Here is an 18,066-nt window from a genome sequence, read left to right on the forward strand (position 1 = left end):
ATTTTGACTGATTTTGCAAGGTCCACAAAATATTCTGTTCTATTGCTATAAAAACATGGGCCCTACCAAAAGAAAGATAAGAGTCTCTTCTTTCATCGGGAAGCAAAAGTATATTTGTATCTTTTTTTCCGTTTTGCAGCAATAAGCATTATAATATAGCTAAGTTTCATCATTATTCACAAACCTGTTGAAAACACAGTGGCAAAAAGAGCTTGTTGCAACATGGCCCTGGCTGATCTCTTATACTCTTCTGCCACCTGCTGTGGGGTTTTTGTAATAACTACCGTTGCTTAACGAGACCTCTTCATGTCAGAAGCTGGATCAATGCCTTCTGTATGCTCTAGCATTAAAAAAATACATAACAAAAAAAACTTATAATTACATTTTTGGGAGAGCAGGACAAAGTATTAAAAAACATATTTATATGTTTTTGGGTTTGGGTGAGTTCATATATTCACTTGAATTAAATTAATCAAAAATTAATCTCACTTTGGATTAACTGAATTCAATCGTGTGTTACCAATTGAAGCAATTTTAGTTGGTCAACAATTAAGTTTGTAATAATAATATAGGAAAAAATGTGGTTCAACAAATCTCTTTTTAGACTGCAATTCAATGTGTGCAATTCATTTAACCTATCAAATTGGGTCAAATGATTAACCCACAAAATTTTCCCCAAAATTGTGTTGTTTTGTGGGTTTGGTGCAATTTTTTAGGCTAAATAACTCAAAAAGTTGTTTCATTATTTTATGACCCAATGCAATTGACTTAATGAACTACTAACCCACAAATGTGGGTCAAATGAATAACCCACAAAACAACCCAACAAATTGGGTCATTTTGTGTGTTATTAATTTAATTTTGTTGTTAATTTAATTGCGATGAAATCCCTACTTTTTAGACTAAATAAATCAAAAAGTTGTTTCATTATTTTGCAACTGGGTTATTGAACTACGAACCCCAAAATTTAGGTCAAATGAATACCCCCCCGAAAAAAAAAAAAAAAGGAAAATTGGGTCATTGTGTGTGTTATTAATTTAATTTTGTTTTAAATTTAATTTAAGGTCAAATCCCTACTTTATAGACTAAATAACTCAAAAAGTTGGGTCGGTCAATTTTTGACCCAACTGTTATTAGAATGTACCAAGAGTAGTTCTCTATATATCTAATGTCCACGCTACATTGTTTTTTCGTTGTTGTTTTTTTCAGTTCGTTTTGCAGAAGAAGGCTGCTCAATGATGACATCAGACATTTTCGGACCGTGCCACTTCCTGGTCAATCCGGCTCCTTTTCAGCGGTTTTGTCGTTATGACGTGTGTTCATGTGTGGACGGCGAGGAGTGCCTCTGCTCCGCCCTGGCGTCCTACGCCGCTGCCTGCGCCTCCAAAGGGGTGCTGCTCCACTGGCGTTCTCCCTCGCTCTGCCGTAAAAACACTATTCATTTGTATTTACACTGCTCACAAAAAGTCAGTTGAAATTTCTGGATGAACCTAAAATGTACTGTAACCTTTTAAAGTGAACTTTTTTGTAAGTATCTGAAAGCTAACCAGTGATTTCAATCATCAGAGATGGAGTGCACCAGAGGCCAGGTGTACGAGGCCTGCGGGAGCATTTGCGACCGCACCTGTCGCTCCCTGTCCGGAGCCGAGGGTGGATGCGGAGGGGAGAGAGTGTGCGAGGAGGGTTGTTTTTGCCCAGCGGGGAAGTACCTGAGCGACTCTGGAGAGTGTGTGACGGCAGACAAGTGCACGTGCCTGCATGACGGACAGCTGTACCAGCCCAGTGACGTCTACGCCGAGCACAACAGCATCTGGTCCGTGAGAGTGCACTCTGGACATGTCGTTTTCGAATGCACCTCTATTCTGTCAAGGAACATAATAAACTTTAGCAAAATCTAGCCCATGACACACAGTAAAATAGTTTTATAAATGGTAACATGTAAATACTCCAGTTAATTGTGACTTGTGCTCGGGCTGTGTAATTGTTTGAAATTCAATTACAATTTCAATTATTACACTCCACAATTACAAAGTCTACATAATTGTAAAAAAAAAAAAAAAAAAAAAAAAAAAAATTATTAATACTTCTTTTGAGATGCTTGAGTTGTTTAAATTTATACATTTGCACCTTTTTTTAATTTTAAAATGTCTTGTAATAAATTTTGCTTCATCCAAAAGGAACTTGCATAATTAAAGACTTTCAAATAATTTTATTTGTCTTAATGTTTTTTACGTTTACACATTTTCTTGTTTTGTACCAATGAATAAATGATTTAAATTATTACCAAAATAACCGTGTTTAATATTTTCTTCATAATCGAGCAGCCATAACTTGTGCCACCTAGTGGAAGAGTATTAAAGCAATACTTTACATATTTAGCCATTTTTGCCAGTCAAACACTAATATTTTGGCTATAATAAATTTGATATTTTCATTATTTTACATGTACAATTAGTACCTTTAAAAACACATTTAGCAACATGGTGTCGACTGAAAATGATATCACGAGGGCTCAGGTAACCAATCACAACTCAGCTCATGAATGTCACATGACCAAACTTATAAAACAGGTGAGTTGTGATTGGTGATCTGAGCTCTTGTCATTTTCAGTCGACAGCAAGTTGCAAAATGTGGTTTTAAAGGTACTATTTGAACGTGAAAAATAATGAAAGTATCAAATTAATTATAGACAAAATATTAACTTTTTATTGCTATAATAGGCTAAATAGCCCTTTCATTGTTCTGCCTATCACTTTATGTGGCTATACATTATTTGTTATAAACAAAAATAAAAACACTTTAAATATGAAAGATATTTCTTAATTTTTTTTTTTTTTTTATTGAATAAGAGGAAAACTTTTGTCTGCTTTTATTTACAGTTACTGTGAGAATGGATCCATGCGTTGCAGCTCCGCCGAAATGAGCACTTTGCTGTCCGATCTCTTCTACGATGACGACCTGGCGCCCTCCAGAGGTGAAATCTAGAATATATTTTTATAGTGTGTTTGGTGAAACCCCCGATATAGTGACCATATTTAAAAAAAACAACAACAACAAAAAAAAAAGAATAGGTCGTTTTACCTACCTCAACACATACTACTCCAACACACTAACTTATCAAAACATGCTGCGCTAAGTATTCCTTAGGGCCTGTTGTCACTCTTGCTGACAAGAAATAGGAGACGATTATATAGCAAGGGAAGTCGTCATTGTCCCTGGCGAAGTTCTCAAAGCTCAACAACAAGCTACATGTGACACCCTTCCTCATTGCTGTTGGTACTTTCAGAGAGGCGTTCTACAACATGTCAACCTCCGCTGGTCTATGCCAAGTGTGACGCTGGGGGAAAAGGCCTGGAATGCGCCAGAAATTGCCAAAATGCGGACCTACCCTGTGTCTCACTTGCCTGCATCCCCGGCTGCCTCTGTCCACCCGGCACAGTAGGTAGAAGTGGTAGTTGGATGCATGCAATTCATATTCTTTTTATTGTACTTTATAAATTAATTTCTACAACTCAACCAGAAACGAACTGTGAAGTTTAAGTTACTGGCCCTTTTGATGAACAACTTTTTTCAGTTCCATTAGGAAAATTAAACTGAGATGCTACCTTTAATTTGCCATTATTGGATTTTACCAATTCCCTCTGGGGGAAACCATTACCAAGTTATGGCTTGTGACGAAAATAAGTTTGATGTCCCTTTGTATAGTTATGTTTTTCCTTATTTAACCCTATAAATCCCGAACCATGAAATATATGAGAGAAAATTCAGATGCTTTGTAAATAGAGTATTTATTAGTCCTTTTGAACAAACTTTTTTTTTTTTTTTTCCGGGGGGGATAATCAACTTCCGCATATGACTTTTAATTTGTGTCATATGTGATACATCCAGTCACAGTACTTTAAATTTGTACATTTACAACTGTCAAATATATAATAATAAACAGACATATATAATAAATTAGCATTTCCAAAAATCCGAAAGAACTTTTCAGACTATTCATAATAATAAAATAATAAATAAAATAAAACTTGCAAGGTCGCTGGTAAAGTCATCAGTTGGGTGATACTGCCCTCTAATGGATTATCTGTGCAATACGTCAGCGTTTTAATGGGGGAAAAAAAATATTATACTCATGAAATAAAGGGCTAAAAAAAAAATCTTGTATTTAATATGATATATTTAGCTTTACAGGGTTAACCTATTTGGCCCATATGGCTCAAGCAATTGGGGGTCAGAGACTCCGGGCAGCTGGATGGAATTATCCATCCATCCATTTTCCTTACCGCTTACTCCTTACAAGGGTTGCGGGGCTGCTGGAGCCTATCCCAGCTGGTTTCGGGCAGTAGGCAGGGTGCTGGTTGCCAGCCAATTGCAGTGCAATTGTCTGTGTTGCTTTTTGAAGTTTCAAAAGTGTTATACAAATAAAGTTATGACTTGAATTTCTGGGAGCCAAGGATATGAAACCAGACTTGCTTACTGATGTTTCAGGTACGCCATCACGGAGGCTGCATTGTGCCAGAGCAGTGCCCTTGTTACCATAACAACAAGCCTTATGCGTCGGGACAAAGCATACAAGTCGACTGCAACACCTGGTAAACAATTTTTTTTTTTTTTTTACAATCTTCTTCTTGGCGGTTGCATGACCTATTTTTTTTTATTTTGCAGCGTGTGCGAGAACAGGAAGTGGCACTGCACTGACATATTTTGTGATGGCGTGTGCCGCACGGTGGGGGAGGCCCACTACATCACCTTTGATGGACTTAAGTATTCCTTTCCTGGTCTCTGCCAGTATGTCCTGGTCCAGGTAAGACCAGTTCAAAGAAATAACCTCTACTGTATGTATGGACATCTTTGTCCATTATTTTGCTCTTTATTGCACACAGGACATGTGTAATGGAGAAGAGGGGACCTTCAGAGTGCTTGTGGAGAATGAAGCCTGTGGCATTGTGGGACATCGCTGTGCCAAGTCTGTGTCTGTCTATTATCAAGGTGGATTGATTGTAATGCAAAATGGCGAGGTACTTTGGAAATCTTTATTTTTGTTGAAATAAAAAGGTTATATTAATATTAGCTTAGATTATACATAGAACATAGAGCTTCATCAGGTATCACTTAATATTCCCTTTTAGGCGGGGCTTTGGTGCCATCTTGTGGCATCTTATGGCATTACAGAAAAAGCACACAACCCGTCAATAGTTGAGTTTTTCATGGATTTGCTGAGTGAATTGCAAGTGGATTTGTGAATCTCAAACATTAGATGTTAATTGTTATAGTTAATCCATCCATCCATTTTCTGAACCGCTTGTACCTCACAAGGGTCGCGGGGGGTGCTGGACCCTATCTACCATCCACACTCACATGTTATAGTTGAAAGTTGTTGTTGTTTTTTATCGTTAATTAAAAGTAAGCGTACCAATTATCACTGAGTCCAAAACATTAAAAAAAATAAAATAAAATAAAACACACCAGCGTCCTCATTTTTGCTATGTTTTGACTTCATTGACATGTTTTGGTCATTGTTCAGGTGAAAATGAAGGCGCCAATACCACACAGCGCGCAGGTGGAGATCATCCGATCAGGTCAATTCTACACCCTGCTGCTAGGGAAACACATTTCCCTTAGCTGGGACAAGGGAACACACCTCCTGGTCCACATATCGGCAGAATACAGGGTATATATGTACTAGTACACAGTTTTTTTCTTTGTCAATATTGACTTTTTGTTGTAATTTTCCCACATGTAGAGTCGGGTGTGTGGTCTGTGCGGTAACTTTGACGGGAACGTAAATAATGACCTAGTCAGCAGTAACAATCAGCTGGAGGTGGACTCTTTGCACTTTGGGAACTCATGGAAGGTTGCGCCCAGCTGTGCTGATGTCACACAGGTAACGTTTGTGTGTAAAATGGTTTGGAGAAGTAATTTGATGAAATCTATGGAGGGCAGTTTCAGGTTCAAGTGCAAAAAATATATATAAATTATGTTTGGGGCTACTTTTAATATTTACTCCACAAGATTATTGCGCTGCATTTTTTGTTGACAGGTGCTTGCTCCGTGCGCTGAAAACATTGTCAAACTGGTTACAGTTGAGCAGTCATGCCGGGTTCTCACTGGTCCTCTTTTTAAAGAATGCAACAGTCAGGTAAGTGCACCAAAATCTGAGATGAAAGCCAATGCAAATGTTGTAACAAAATTAATTTAGAACTGCATTTTATCACACAAACAGGTGCTAATATGCTGCCTAGCTAGCTATATAACAAAAAAAACAAAAACTACAGTAGCAAAACAAACATTTAAAATAATTAAAGCTCCAATGATACAATGATACTTTTACATGTTGAATCCTCAAAATGATGATCAAAATTTGACACCTTAATCCAACCACATTAAATACCATGGGCAAAAATCATCGCATTTTAATTTTGTCCATCATTCTTGTATATCTGCTTTTGATTGAGGCTGATTTGGGCAAATTCCCAGTCGGAGTTCCTCAAAGTGCCACGGAATTTGCCCAAAATTGCGGCTTCAAACTAAAATGGCTGACTTCCTTTTTCAATTTCAGGCAGGGATTATTGAGAGTTTTTCATACCCGCCCAATTCAATGTCCTTTGGTGAAATGGGTAAGGGAAGTTAATGTTTTTTTTTGTTTTTTGTTTTTTTTCTTTATGCAAATGTTGACGCCGCTAAAAGCATAATTAACAATAATAATAATAATAATGATAATAATAATAATAATAATAATAATAATAATAATAATAATAATAATAATAATAATAATAATAATAATAATAATAATAATAATGATAATAATAATAATAATAAATGGTGATTCCAAAAGGAGTTTTTGCACTACTTGGCATCATTTGGCAGAATTTTTTTTTTTAAATTGTAAAAAAATAATAAATAAATAAATAAATAAATAAATAAATAAATAAATAAATAAATAAATAAATAAATAAATAAGTTATTTGAAATCTGCATATACATAAGTGGTCAGTGTTGTTGCGCATCTCTTTATAGGTGGATGCAGAGCCATATGTGGAGATGTGCGTGGAGGCGGCGTGCACTTGTCCCTCAGTGGGCGACTGTGCATGTTTTTGTGATGTCATTGCAGCCTACGCACAAGCTTGTTCGCAAGCGGGTGTATCCGTCAACTGGAGATCCAATGAGCTTTGCCGTGAGTGTAAAGAATATCTCTGCCGACCTTTTTTTGAACCACAAACCGGTTTCTCATGAAATTTGTATTTTTAGATGGACATGCATTTTTAGAAAGTAGTTGTTATGTAATTAGTTAGAGCCAGTCTAGTAATTTTGTTGTGGTAGCCATTATTTAAAAAATAAATAAATAACATATTCACACAGATAGGATGTTAGAAAAGGAAGCAATCAGTGCCTTTCTTTGGCAGTTTTCTCTGTGCAGTCCTGTGGTTGACGGACCGTTGCTTCATAGGATGTGCATCCATACAAATCATTTAATGCAGCAGCCACAAATGACAGTAAAATATTTGGTCTCCATAGCGATGAGCTGTGAGGAGTTGAACCCGAAGAGTCTGGCTACAGGAGAGGAGCTATGTCACTGGAGGTACAACACTTGTGGCCCTGCCTGTCCCGTCACCTGCCAGCACCCTGATCACCTCCAATGCGCCCTCACATGTGTGGAAGGATGTCATGCTTACTGCCCACCAGGTGCCTATCATTCCCATACAGTAAATTGACCATGCTAAGGGAGACATTTTGAATTTTGACGAATTGTGACAGCACATAACTTCCACACGGTACTGCAGTGGACACATCAGCAAACACAAATTATATCTGAATACTGTAAAATTTTACATGACATATTCTCAGATATAAATAAACTTGACTTGATTTTGTCATTTCACACAATGAAAACTCATTGGCTTCTGTAGAACAGGGTTAGCAATGGATCATTTGAAAGAGTTAAAACCATTCCCCCAAACAAAATAATTTAATCTTGTGAGTGTTATAATTGTATGTTAAGTTATTTTTGGTGGAAAGAATATCTGAGAACTTTTATTGTGTCAGGCGATTAAAATTTTTAATAGTAATTAATCGCATGACTTCAATATTTAACTCACAATTAATCACAAATGTTATATATGTTATAAATGTACAACAAAATGTCCGATAAAATTTTTTTTTTTTTAAGTTTTCATACTCTTGTGAACAATAACATAATGGAAAAAAATGTTAAACTATTACTAAATATGGCTGTATCTTTTAGTCATTGACACAGTAATTTCATAATCCATAAAATTGAGTTAAAATAAAAAAGATTTACTGTATGGTATTTGTGTTGAGGTCATATTTCTGCCACTAGATGGCATAATTGCATTCATAAGATCTTGGTGACAGTTCTGTTAATTTTTTTTCATATTAATATCTACTATCTAATCTATCTAAATTAATTAATTAATATATTAATTAATTAATTAAATCTGATAGACTAGCTACTATCTAATCTTTAAGATGAAGTAACTTGTGAAATTCTTTACATTTTTAAAAATTGTAAAATACAACTTGACCCTAGTCTCCACAAATATATGCATTATTATTAAATTTATTAGTGCTAAATTTTGGCGTGGACGGGTAGAAGTAAGGTGTGGTCATTAATTGTGCACTACAAAAATTAGAGGTGTTAAGGAACTTTAAATTAACTCATAATTAACGCACTAATTTTGACGCCCCTAATTGAGACGTTTCAGAACTGTTTTAAATTGTGTCTCGTTGTTCACAATGTTCTCAGGCCAACTGTTGGATGAGGTGGCCATGAAGTGTGTTGAGCCCACTCAGTGTCAGGTATGCATCCATGAAGGTCAAAGAATTTCCCATGGCAACAAAGTCATCATCAGCCGCCATGACCCCGCCCACTGCAAAATATGGTAAGAGCTACTCGGTGCTCAAAAAAAAAAAAAAAATCCAAATAAGATGAGCGTTCCAATGTAAAGCTCAATGTAGAGCTTTGCTATTAATTCTTTTACACATCATGATTTATATTTTTGCGTTCGTTTATGATTTATCCCCAAGTCACTGCGAAAACAACACGCTAACCTGCGAGGCTTGCACCACTTTGTCCACCGCCGCCCCAACCCTCGCCTCCGTCACCTTTACAACCATCCCCATGACCACCATGATGCCCGAGGGCACGTGCGATCGCGCCATGGATCTGGTTTTCCTGCTGGACGGCTCCACCGCCTTGAGCAAAACCGAGTTTCAGACCACCAAAGAGTTCATACTGGGAGTGGTGGAGCGCTTCCGCTTGGGATCCGCTCACACTCGAGCCGCAGTGCTGCTTTACTACTCCGGAGTCAAAACGTATGATTTACAGGTAGGTAGATGATGGGATTGTATTTTCACTCATGGAGGCAGCACTTCATATACAGTACTACTCTTCATACATGTGTATGTGCTGCTTATCAGAAGCAAAAGCAACAAAACTCAATGCTGCTCTGCTTACCTTTTGATTTTGACCTGATAGTGTTTCAAACGGTGTAGCTGTGGCTTAAAAGTGTCAGATCTTCACACATCTTACATTGTGGACTATGAAACTGCATGTGGGGGCAGTATTATGTAAATTATTAGTCTCAATCCATCAAAATTCAGAACAGCTCCCTCGCAGACACCTTTTTGGGAAATCTAACAAAATATTTATCTGGTTGTTTAATTTCACATATGATAGGTGGGCAGGTACATCAGGGCTTGTTTGTAAACAAGCAATTAAAAAGTCATTTTCCATATGTCATCTTTAAAGGGGAAGTCAACCGTAAACATTTCCTGATAAGAATAAGTTATGTGTCACCTCACTACTCTAAACATGTAGCAAAATCCAGCTGTTTTTATCCATCTCAGGGGGCGGCCATTTTGCCACTTGCTGTCCCCTTAAGATGACATCACAGTCGCTCAGGGATCAGCCAATGACCAATCACAGCTCACCTGTTGTCTGAATCTGAGCTGTGATTGGTTGTTGAGCAACTGTGATGTCATGATCACTCGGCAGCAAGTGGTAAAATGGCCGTCTTCTGATATTGCTAAAAACTGCTGGATTTTGCTGCTTAACTCATATTCCAATAACACAATACTAGCCAGAATAGCATAATTAGACTAGTGGGGCTGCATAGAACACATTATTGTCAAGAATTGTTTTTTATTTTTTATTTAAATTGCTGCCAATTTGTTGCTTATATTTGACATCATTGTAAAATTACAGCTTTACCTCCTTTTAACTTCTCTCATTCCAAACTAAATCCTTAGATGATTCCAGGTGACAAATGTATGCTCCTCCCACTCTTTTATATTGCGTGCAGGTTCAGAAGTGGCTGTTTAAAAAGACCGTGCACGAGCTGCGCTACGCCGGCGGTGACGCCGCCTTCTTGGACGAAGCCATTAAATATCTCTCTTACAACATCTACGACAAGAACAAACGAGAGCACGCCGGCCGCGTCGCCGTCATCCTGACGGCCAGCACCAACCCTCGGCCCATGCGCCCATTCATCAACATGCTCCGGAGGAAGAGCATCACCACGCTGACCGTGGCCCTCGGTCCCGGTGTGAACATGGGGCAGGTTAACGACATCACAAAGGCCAACAAGGATAACAGGGCCTACGTGCTGAGTAGCACGGCCGAGCTGTCCGATCGCCTTTTAGAATTAACCGACTATCTTTGCACTTTGGGGCTAGAGCCAAAGTCCAGCACGACCACCACGACTCGTTCTCCTCGACCAGAACCAATCCCTACCAAACACCTCACCACCACTTCTACCATCCCGTCCGTCCTGTCTCCCACCACCACCACAGCGCCCTCTTCTGTGCCGCCAACCAAGGAAGTGACGTTCATCATTGAAGGCTCTGATTCAGTCGGAGAAGTCAACTTTAACAAGTCCCTCCTGTTCCTGGAGGAAGTTGTGACACAGATGTCTGAGAAGGAGGAGTACATCCGCATCACGGTGATCCAGTACTCAGTCACGGTGACCGTGGAAATCCGTCGCTGGGATCTGAGGTACCAGAGGATGCTCTTGCTGCAACGTCTCAGGCAGATTCGTTGGCAGGGTGGAAGCAAAACAAACACCGGCGCTGCCGTGGCGACTATCTTCCAGGACACTGCCACCGTCCCGCCTTCGCGCGGTCCCGCCACACCCCAGCTGGTCTTCCTGGTGACGGAGAACCCGCCCACAGACACGGTGAGGCGCCCGCCGTCCACGAGTACCCAAACGCACGTGTATCCCATCGGGGTCGGCTCCAAAGTGCGGGAGGTGGACTTGTTCCCCTTCAGCTCGCCGCAGCGTCCGATGATGGTGGAGGACTACACGCATCTCAACAAACTGGTCCATCGCGTTGTCAATATCACACGCGCCACAGTCACGCCGCGCTTCCCCACGCTGGTACCCGTCGTTCATCCAACGCTCGCCAGCCTCCCGCCTACAGGTAAAGACGTCACGCTGCCATCAGTTCACATGTACAGTGAACCCTCGTTACTGTCGAAAAATATAGTAAATAGGGACGTAACGATATCCAAACATCTAGGGGTGTGCTCATAAAATCGATACGGCAATATATCGTTGCTGGCCTCATCACAATACACGTATCGATACGCAGGCGTCAGAATCGATATTGCTCGTTGACTTTAAATAGGCAGTTAATGTTTGCCTTTGGAGCTTGCATTGTACCTAAAAAATAAAAACCAGCAGCATCTTTGAAGTTAATTGCCTTCAATTAATGCAAAAATAGCTCACCAGTGATTGGAGACCGTGTTTTGCTCAGAAAAATTAAAGCAGAGGAAGAATATCAACATTTATCTACTTATAAACTTAACATGGCACGTGTCTTAATGTACCAATTTTCATATATTTTGTTTAAAAAAACAAAATAAAATGTGTTACATGAAAAAAATGCTGTTTTTATTTTCCCAATTATTTCAAAATAAGCACATTTTAGAGCTGTAATTTTAATACTTTGATATTTTTGGTCATATCGGCTCATGCCTATTAATAAATTTTCCCGGTGTGTCTGTGAAAACTGCTCCCTGCTCTGCAGCGTGTGCACATCTAAAGCAGGCACGCTTGGTGGTAAACCAGAAGAGCTTCTAACAAAAAACATTTTTGTCATCCAGCATATAAACATATCTTTTAGGTATACATATGACTGTTATTATAAAATGCAAGTAAGTTCATGTAAAATATCGCGATACGTATCGCCTTGAAGATCATGTATTGGGATACATGTGTATCGCGATACGTATCGTATCATGACGCCTGTATCGTGATACGTATCGTATCGTGAGGTTGGCGGCAATACCCAGCCCTACAAACATCACAATGCTATAATTATCATATTATGAAGAGGTTGGCGATATAAAAAAAAAAAAAAAAAAAAAAAAAAAAAGATCTTGATAATGTGTAAAAACTCATGAAAAAAAAAATAATAAATACAAAATAATGAATAAAAAATTACAATAAATAAATAATCTCATATTAGTGGTGGGGAGCACAATATTGTGTTTTTGTGTATAATAACAGCAGTGACGGAGAAATAGGCTTGGCCATGTCATTGTCATGTGCTCCTATTGACTCAATGGCGCAAAGCATCATGGTCTACGTACTAGTTGGCATGTTGTGTTTGGCAGAAGCGGGCAAAAAAACTATGACTATGACTATGACTGATTTATGGGAGGGATAACCGCCGCAGTGGCCAAAACATTCCTAAATCAAATTAAACTGCACTAATAAACAAACCTCTCGCGGGTGCTAGAACTGCCCTTTAATATGCTGCTTTTAATATCGTGACATGACGACGGTGATATTGCGGAACTTTTAATATTGCAATATCACAATATTGTCATTTTTCGTTACATCCCTAATAATAAATATGAATACTGTGAATAACAAAAAACTGGACTAGACGCCCCTCTAAAAATGTTTATAACTGCCAATAGTTTTAACTATAAAGATACCACAAATTATTAAACTAATATGAAACTAATATACCACAAACTACTAGCAATTACAAGTAGTTGATTGCAAATGGTGATTGTTAAAATAATGTGGGTGCAATGTAAATCACCGGTATTGATGTGAATATACAATTTTCTGTCATGTTCCCACAGTGCCTTGTAAGACACCCGTGGACGTGCTTTTCCTGCTAAAGTCCGGAGAGCAGCTTGACGACATGAAGACTTTTGTGAAAGCCTTCATCAACACAGCGGATGTAGGTAGGTTGACAAAAGACTAGAAGACACATTGTTAAGAGAGTCATCCATCCATTTTCTATCGTGATTGTCCTCAATAGGGTCCCCGGAATCGTTTCCAGCCAATCACAGGGCAAATCTCGAACAATAACCTTTCACTATCAAATTCACACTTATATACAATTGAGAGTCTTGAGAGCATGAGCAATCACGTTTGTGTTTAGGAAATCACACCCTATTAAAGAAATGAAAATGTGCATTAATATTTTCCTGTTTCATTTGCTTGCAGGTCCCAATGGCACTCAGGTGAGTGTGATACAGTACGGCGACACCATCACGATGGAATTCAACTGGGGGGGTCAACAGATCAAGCCGCACCTCCTCAGCTTAGTGGACAACATTCCCAGAAGGAGAACAGGGGCCCCTGCACTCGGTTGGAGATACAAAAACATATAAAGCGCACACATCATTGACTCATTGGAGCTCACGCACGCTCTGTCTCCGTCTCAGGCTCGTTGCTGAGGTACGCCGTTCAAGGGGCCGTTAGAGGAGGGAGAGTTGGCGTGAACAAAGCTGTGGTGATGATAGTAACTGATAAGTCAACTGATCAGGTCCAAGAAGCAGCGAAGGAGGCACTGGCAGCAGGTAAGTAACACAATTGCTTTATAGAGTGGGAATTCTCAAAATCGGCTCATTGGATCTACAGGACTGTCTCAGACCATTTGAATATCATGATAAAGTCTTTTATTTTCTGTAATGCAATTAAAAAAAAAAAAAAAAGTCATACATTCTGGATTCACTTGGAAACACTAGCAGGTGTTTCAAGTTTATTAGACGATTCAATAGCCTACTAGTATACTTTTTCATGATATTCTAATATTTTGAGGTAGGATATTTGATTTTTGTTTAAGCTGTAAGCCATAACAATCAATATTAAAATAATAAAAGGCTTGCATTTCTGCAACTATAACAACTCATGTCTGATTTAAATAATGCTCTTGAACTTTGCTTTGAAACTTTTTTTTTTTTTTATCTCAGCAAATGACTTGCCTTTTTTCAGGTCAGTACCAAAATTATTCCACAAATTAACACTGCTTAGAGAAAAACACCTTTGCTTAATATTTATTCTAGTTTTCAAATAGCTCCTGAGTACTGTGGCAGAATAGTTTGTTGTATTCTTTGTACATTATTTGTCCTATTTTAAACTCAACTAAGTCGTAAAAATTCATATTATGAAGGAGTATTTGGGGGAAAAAAACTGCTCCCTAGCCCCAAAACCTTTGAGAACCCTTTCGTCAACCATCCTTACCTCTCATATACTCCATTGCTTGGCTTGTCTTGTCCCTCAGGTGTGTCGGTGTTCCCCATCGGCGTGGGTCCGGACTACAACCAGAACGAGCTGGCCACGCTGGGCCACAAACAGGACAACGTCCTGTACTTAAAGAGTATGGATCAGTTACGGATGCTGCTGACTTTGGACCGCAGTTACGCAGAAAGAATCTGCAGAGGTGCCCGTCCTCGCATACACTTGGACACAGCTGAAAATAACTCAAGTCGTGGCAGCATTGTTGTCGTTTTTATACTATCAGTGATTATGACGGTAGTTGTTGGCTGTGATTTGCTTTGGCTCTCAGCTGGTCCGCCAGGAGTGTGCGTTGATGACAGTGGCGCAGAGAGAAAAGTGAGTCACAGGCACAGCAAAAAACAGAAAAAACAAAACGGTGCATAACTGTACTATGATAAATGTGACGGGGGTTTTCCAACTTAGCCTGGAGAGTCATGGCTACTGGAGGACGGCTGCCATTCAGTGCTGTGCCATCCCAGCGGGGTCGTAACCATGCAGAACCACAAAGTCAGCTGCGATAGACTGGAGCCGCCAGCGTGCCGGAACAACATGCTGCCCGTCAAAGTCCAAGAGGCTTGCAGCTGCCATTGGGAATGCCCGTGTACGTACACCCACAGGATCATAATTGTTCTGATTTGCACCTCTATATTATGTAAACAATAAGGCTGCATTTAAATGAAATGATGTATGGATGTAATGATAACGACAATATCGTGATATCGCAATATTAAAACTGCCACAATATATCGTCGTCGTCATGTCACGATATTAAAAGCACCACATCAAAAAGTCGGGTTGATTCATTCGTGACGTTCTAGCACCCTCTGGTGGCTAGTTTTTTAGTGCAGTTTAATTTTCACAAGGCATGTTTTGGCCCTTATATGTTTAAAATCCACGCTAATGGTCTGCTTGTGAACAGAGTCAAAATGTATGGAGGAACTCAATGTGTGCTTGTATTAGCAAGTAAATTCCTCAATATTAAGTGTTTATTTAATAGAGATGGAAGGTGTTTATATGTATTGCTGTAATGTAAAAATGCACAATATTGTGTTGTTTTTTTTTAACAATATTGTGACCTTTTTTGTATCGCAAACCTCCCCACAATATCGTGACAATTATCGTATTGTGACCTTCAAATCGTGAATGTTTGTATATTGTTACATCCCTAAAGTTTAGCAGTGATTAATTTAATAATAATACATATCGTGGATATGTATTATGACATAATATTTGTGGAGATAGAGTGAAGTTGTATTTTACAATTTTAAAAATGTGCAGCATTTCATGTTCAAGTTACTTCATGTTAAAGATTAAATAGCTCTTAATATGAAAAGAAAAATGCACTGAGCTGTCACCAATGTCTTACAAATGCAATTATGCCATCTAGTGGCAGAAAAATGACCTAAAAACAAATTCATATCACACTTGTTTTTTTTAGAGTACAGTATATCTTTTTAATTGTAACTCACTTTTATGAATAATTATGAAATTACTGTATCAATGACTAAAAGATTAAGCTATATTTCTACTTAAGTCTTTTTTTCAATTTTATGATAAGAGTATGAACTTTTTTTTGTACATTTTATTGTACATTTAGAACAGATATAAAATGTACGATTAATTGTGAGTTATCTATTGAAGTCATGCGATTAATTTCGATTAAAAATTTTCATCTCCTAACACCCCTAATAACTTCATATTCCTGGCTCTCTCCCTGCTTCCTGTGTATGTGGATTCGGACAGGCATTTGCATGGGCAGCTCCACCAATCACGTGGTGCGATTTGACAGCTTGCCACTCAGGCTGAACGCAGAGGGCCTGTGCTCCTACACCCTCCTCACTGTCAGCGAGGGTTCGGAGGTCACGCTCCACAACGGCCCTTGTCAGGACTCGGCACAGTACAGCCACGTCTGCATGAAAGCCATCGAGGTGACGCACGGGCCCCGTAAACTCCTACTGAAGGATGATATGACGGTAAGTCGATTTTTCTGTATGAGGAAAAGAAGTTTGGACACACCTGGTTAAGACAGTCATTTACTTAATTTATGCAGGCCTTAATTGGACAAGAAGAGCTTTCGCTACCATGGAGGCAAGCGGGTCTGGAGCTGGTGCGATTCGGAGGAGTGATGCTTCAGCTCAAGACTGACCACGGCTACGTTTTGACGTTCACACCGCAGAGCAACGAGTTCACCATAACGTTGCTCAATGCCAGCATCAGCGGCCACACTGCTGGACTCTGCGGTAACGCCCGTATAACTCAACAGTCGAGAGTTGAAATCTCGGACACGACCTGATGTGACGTCATCCTTCGCAGGCGCCTGCGGGGAAGAATCCGTCAACGTTCTGTCCTTGCGTAACGGCAACCCAACCTCCGACCAGATGACCTTCATCTCCGACTGGACGACGGCCGGCGACGGGGGTGTGTGCGTGCCCAGAAGTAAGCTGGGGTGCGCCGCCGTGTCGACCATGGGATGTCAGGCCCTGCGCTCGCAGGCGTTTGAGGCCTGTCACGCGCACATCCCTGTCCTGATGTTCCTCAACAAATGCGAGGAGCAGGCGTGCGACGAGTCGGACGTGTGCGAGCTCGTTTCTGCATACGCGTTCCTGTGTAGGCAGAGGGGGTTGTGTGTAGACTGGAGAAGCCCCCATATATGCCGTAAGTCTGATATGGTCTTTATAATTTTGTCCTTCTAAGACTTTTGTCAACTGATTTCATCCGTTCCAACGTCAAAATATTCTGCTCATCAGAACATTTAGGCATCTATTTTTTTACATTCCCTTTCCTGCAATTTTACATTGTGCCCAAAAATAATACAATAGATCTAAATAATTAATGGTGAAACTTTCCAAATTTTACACATCCTTCCTTCTTTCTCTACACCAATTATTACTTGAACTTCAACTTCCAATCTATTTTTTTAAAGCATTCTCATTTTTTCAATACAGTATTTCTTATATTTTCCATGACAGAATTCCTAAATTAATGCAGAAATTATACAATTATATATATATATATATATATATATTAGGGGTGTGAATTGCCTCGTACCTGACGATTCGATTCGTATCACGATTCACAGGTCACGATTCGATTCGATACCGATTAATCCCGATACGAATTTATAAGTCGATTGTTGCGATTTTTTTTCATTCAAATTTAGAAAATACTAATCAGTAAGCTTGTAGAGTGTAAGATTTATATGAAAATGTATTATTTATTTATCTGAAATTTCAGTCTTATAGAGGTTGTAATTTGTTTCATGTTTGAACAGCATTGAAATAAAATATTACGGCTTAATGTTCCGTTCATATAACATTCTTCCATGCTTAAGGTGTGAATCCTAAAAAAAAAACAAAAAACAAAAAAAAAAAACGATTTTGCCGATTAGTGATTAGTGAATCGATTCGAGAATCGCGCGATGTAGTATCGCGATATATCGCCGAATCGATTTTTTTTTTTAAACGGCCCTAATATATAAATATATATATATATATATATATATATATATATATATATATATATA

General features: G+C 39.0%; 1 protein-coding gene across 2 annotated transcripts in view; it reads left to right on the top strand.

Annotated features, from left to right (window-relative positions):
• The window catches only part of vwf (von Willebrand factor), a 38,040-nt gene that overhangs the window by 12,644 nt on the left and 7,330 nt on the right, over positions 1–18,066 (top strand). For both annotated transcript variants that reach the window (XM_077517054.1, XM_077517055.1), the window contains 24 exons: positions 1,210–1,425; positions 1,567–1,813; positions 2,880–2,974; positions 3,287–3,438; positions 4,489–4,592; positions 4,666–4,804; positions 4,884–5,018; positions 5,525–5,671; positions 5,744–5,884; positions 6,041–6,139; positions 7,018–7,174; positions 7,516–7,683; positions 8,765–8,900; positions 9,046–9,346; positions 10,323–11,439; positions 13,118–13,222; positions 13,488–13,631; positions 13,709–13,843; positions 14,548–14,706; positions 14,833–14,879; positions 14,967–15,144; positions 16,287–16,516; positions 16,594–16,783; positions 16,857–17,198. In XM_077517054.1, the coding sequence (XP_077373180.1) occupies positions 1,210–1,425; positions 1,567–1,813; positions 2,880–2,974; positions 3,287–3,438; positions 4,489–4,592; positions 4,666–4,804; positions 4,884–5,018; positions 5,525–5,671; positions 5,744–5,884; positions 6,041–6,139; positions 7,018–7,174; positions 7,516–7,683; positions 8,765–8,900; positions 9,046–9,346; positions 10,323–11,439; positions 13,118–13,222; positions 13,488–13,631; positions 13,709–13,843; positions 14,548–14,706; positions 14,833–14,879; positions 14,967–15,144; positions 16,287–16,516; positions 16,594–16,783; positions 16,857–17,198 (4,884 nt within the window). The remainder of the gene's footprint in view (positions 1–1,209; positions 1,426–1,566; positions 1,814–2,879; positions 2,975–3,286; positions 3,439–4,488; positions 4,593–4,665; positions 4,805–4,883; positions 5,019–5,524; positions 5,672–5,743; positions 5,885–6,040; positions 6,140–7,017; positions 7,175–7,515; positions 7,684–8,764; positions 8,901–9,045; positions 9,347–10,322; positions 11,440–13,117; positions 13,223–13,487; positions 13,632–13,708; positions 13,844–14,547; positions 14,707–14,832; positions 14,880–14,966; positions 15,145–16,286; positions 16,517–16,593; positions 16,784–16,856; positions 17,199–18,066) is intronic.

This window comes from Festucalex cinctus, chromosome 3 (assembly GCF_051991245.1).
Source record: "Festucalex cinctus isolate MCC-2025b chromosome 3, RoL_Fcin_1.0, whole genome shotgun sequence".
In the NCBI taxonomy this organism is placed as follows: Eukaryota; Metazoa; Chordata; class Actinopteri; order Syngnathiformes; family Syngnathidae; genus Festucalex; species Festucalex cinctus.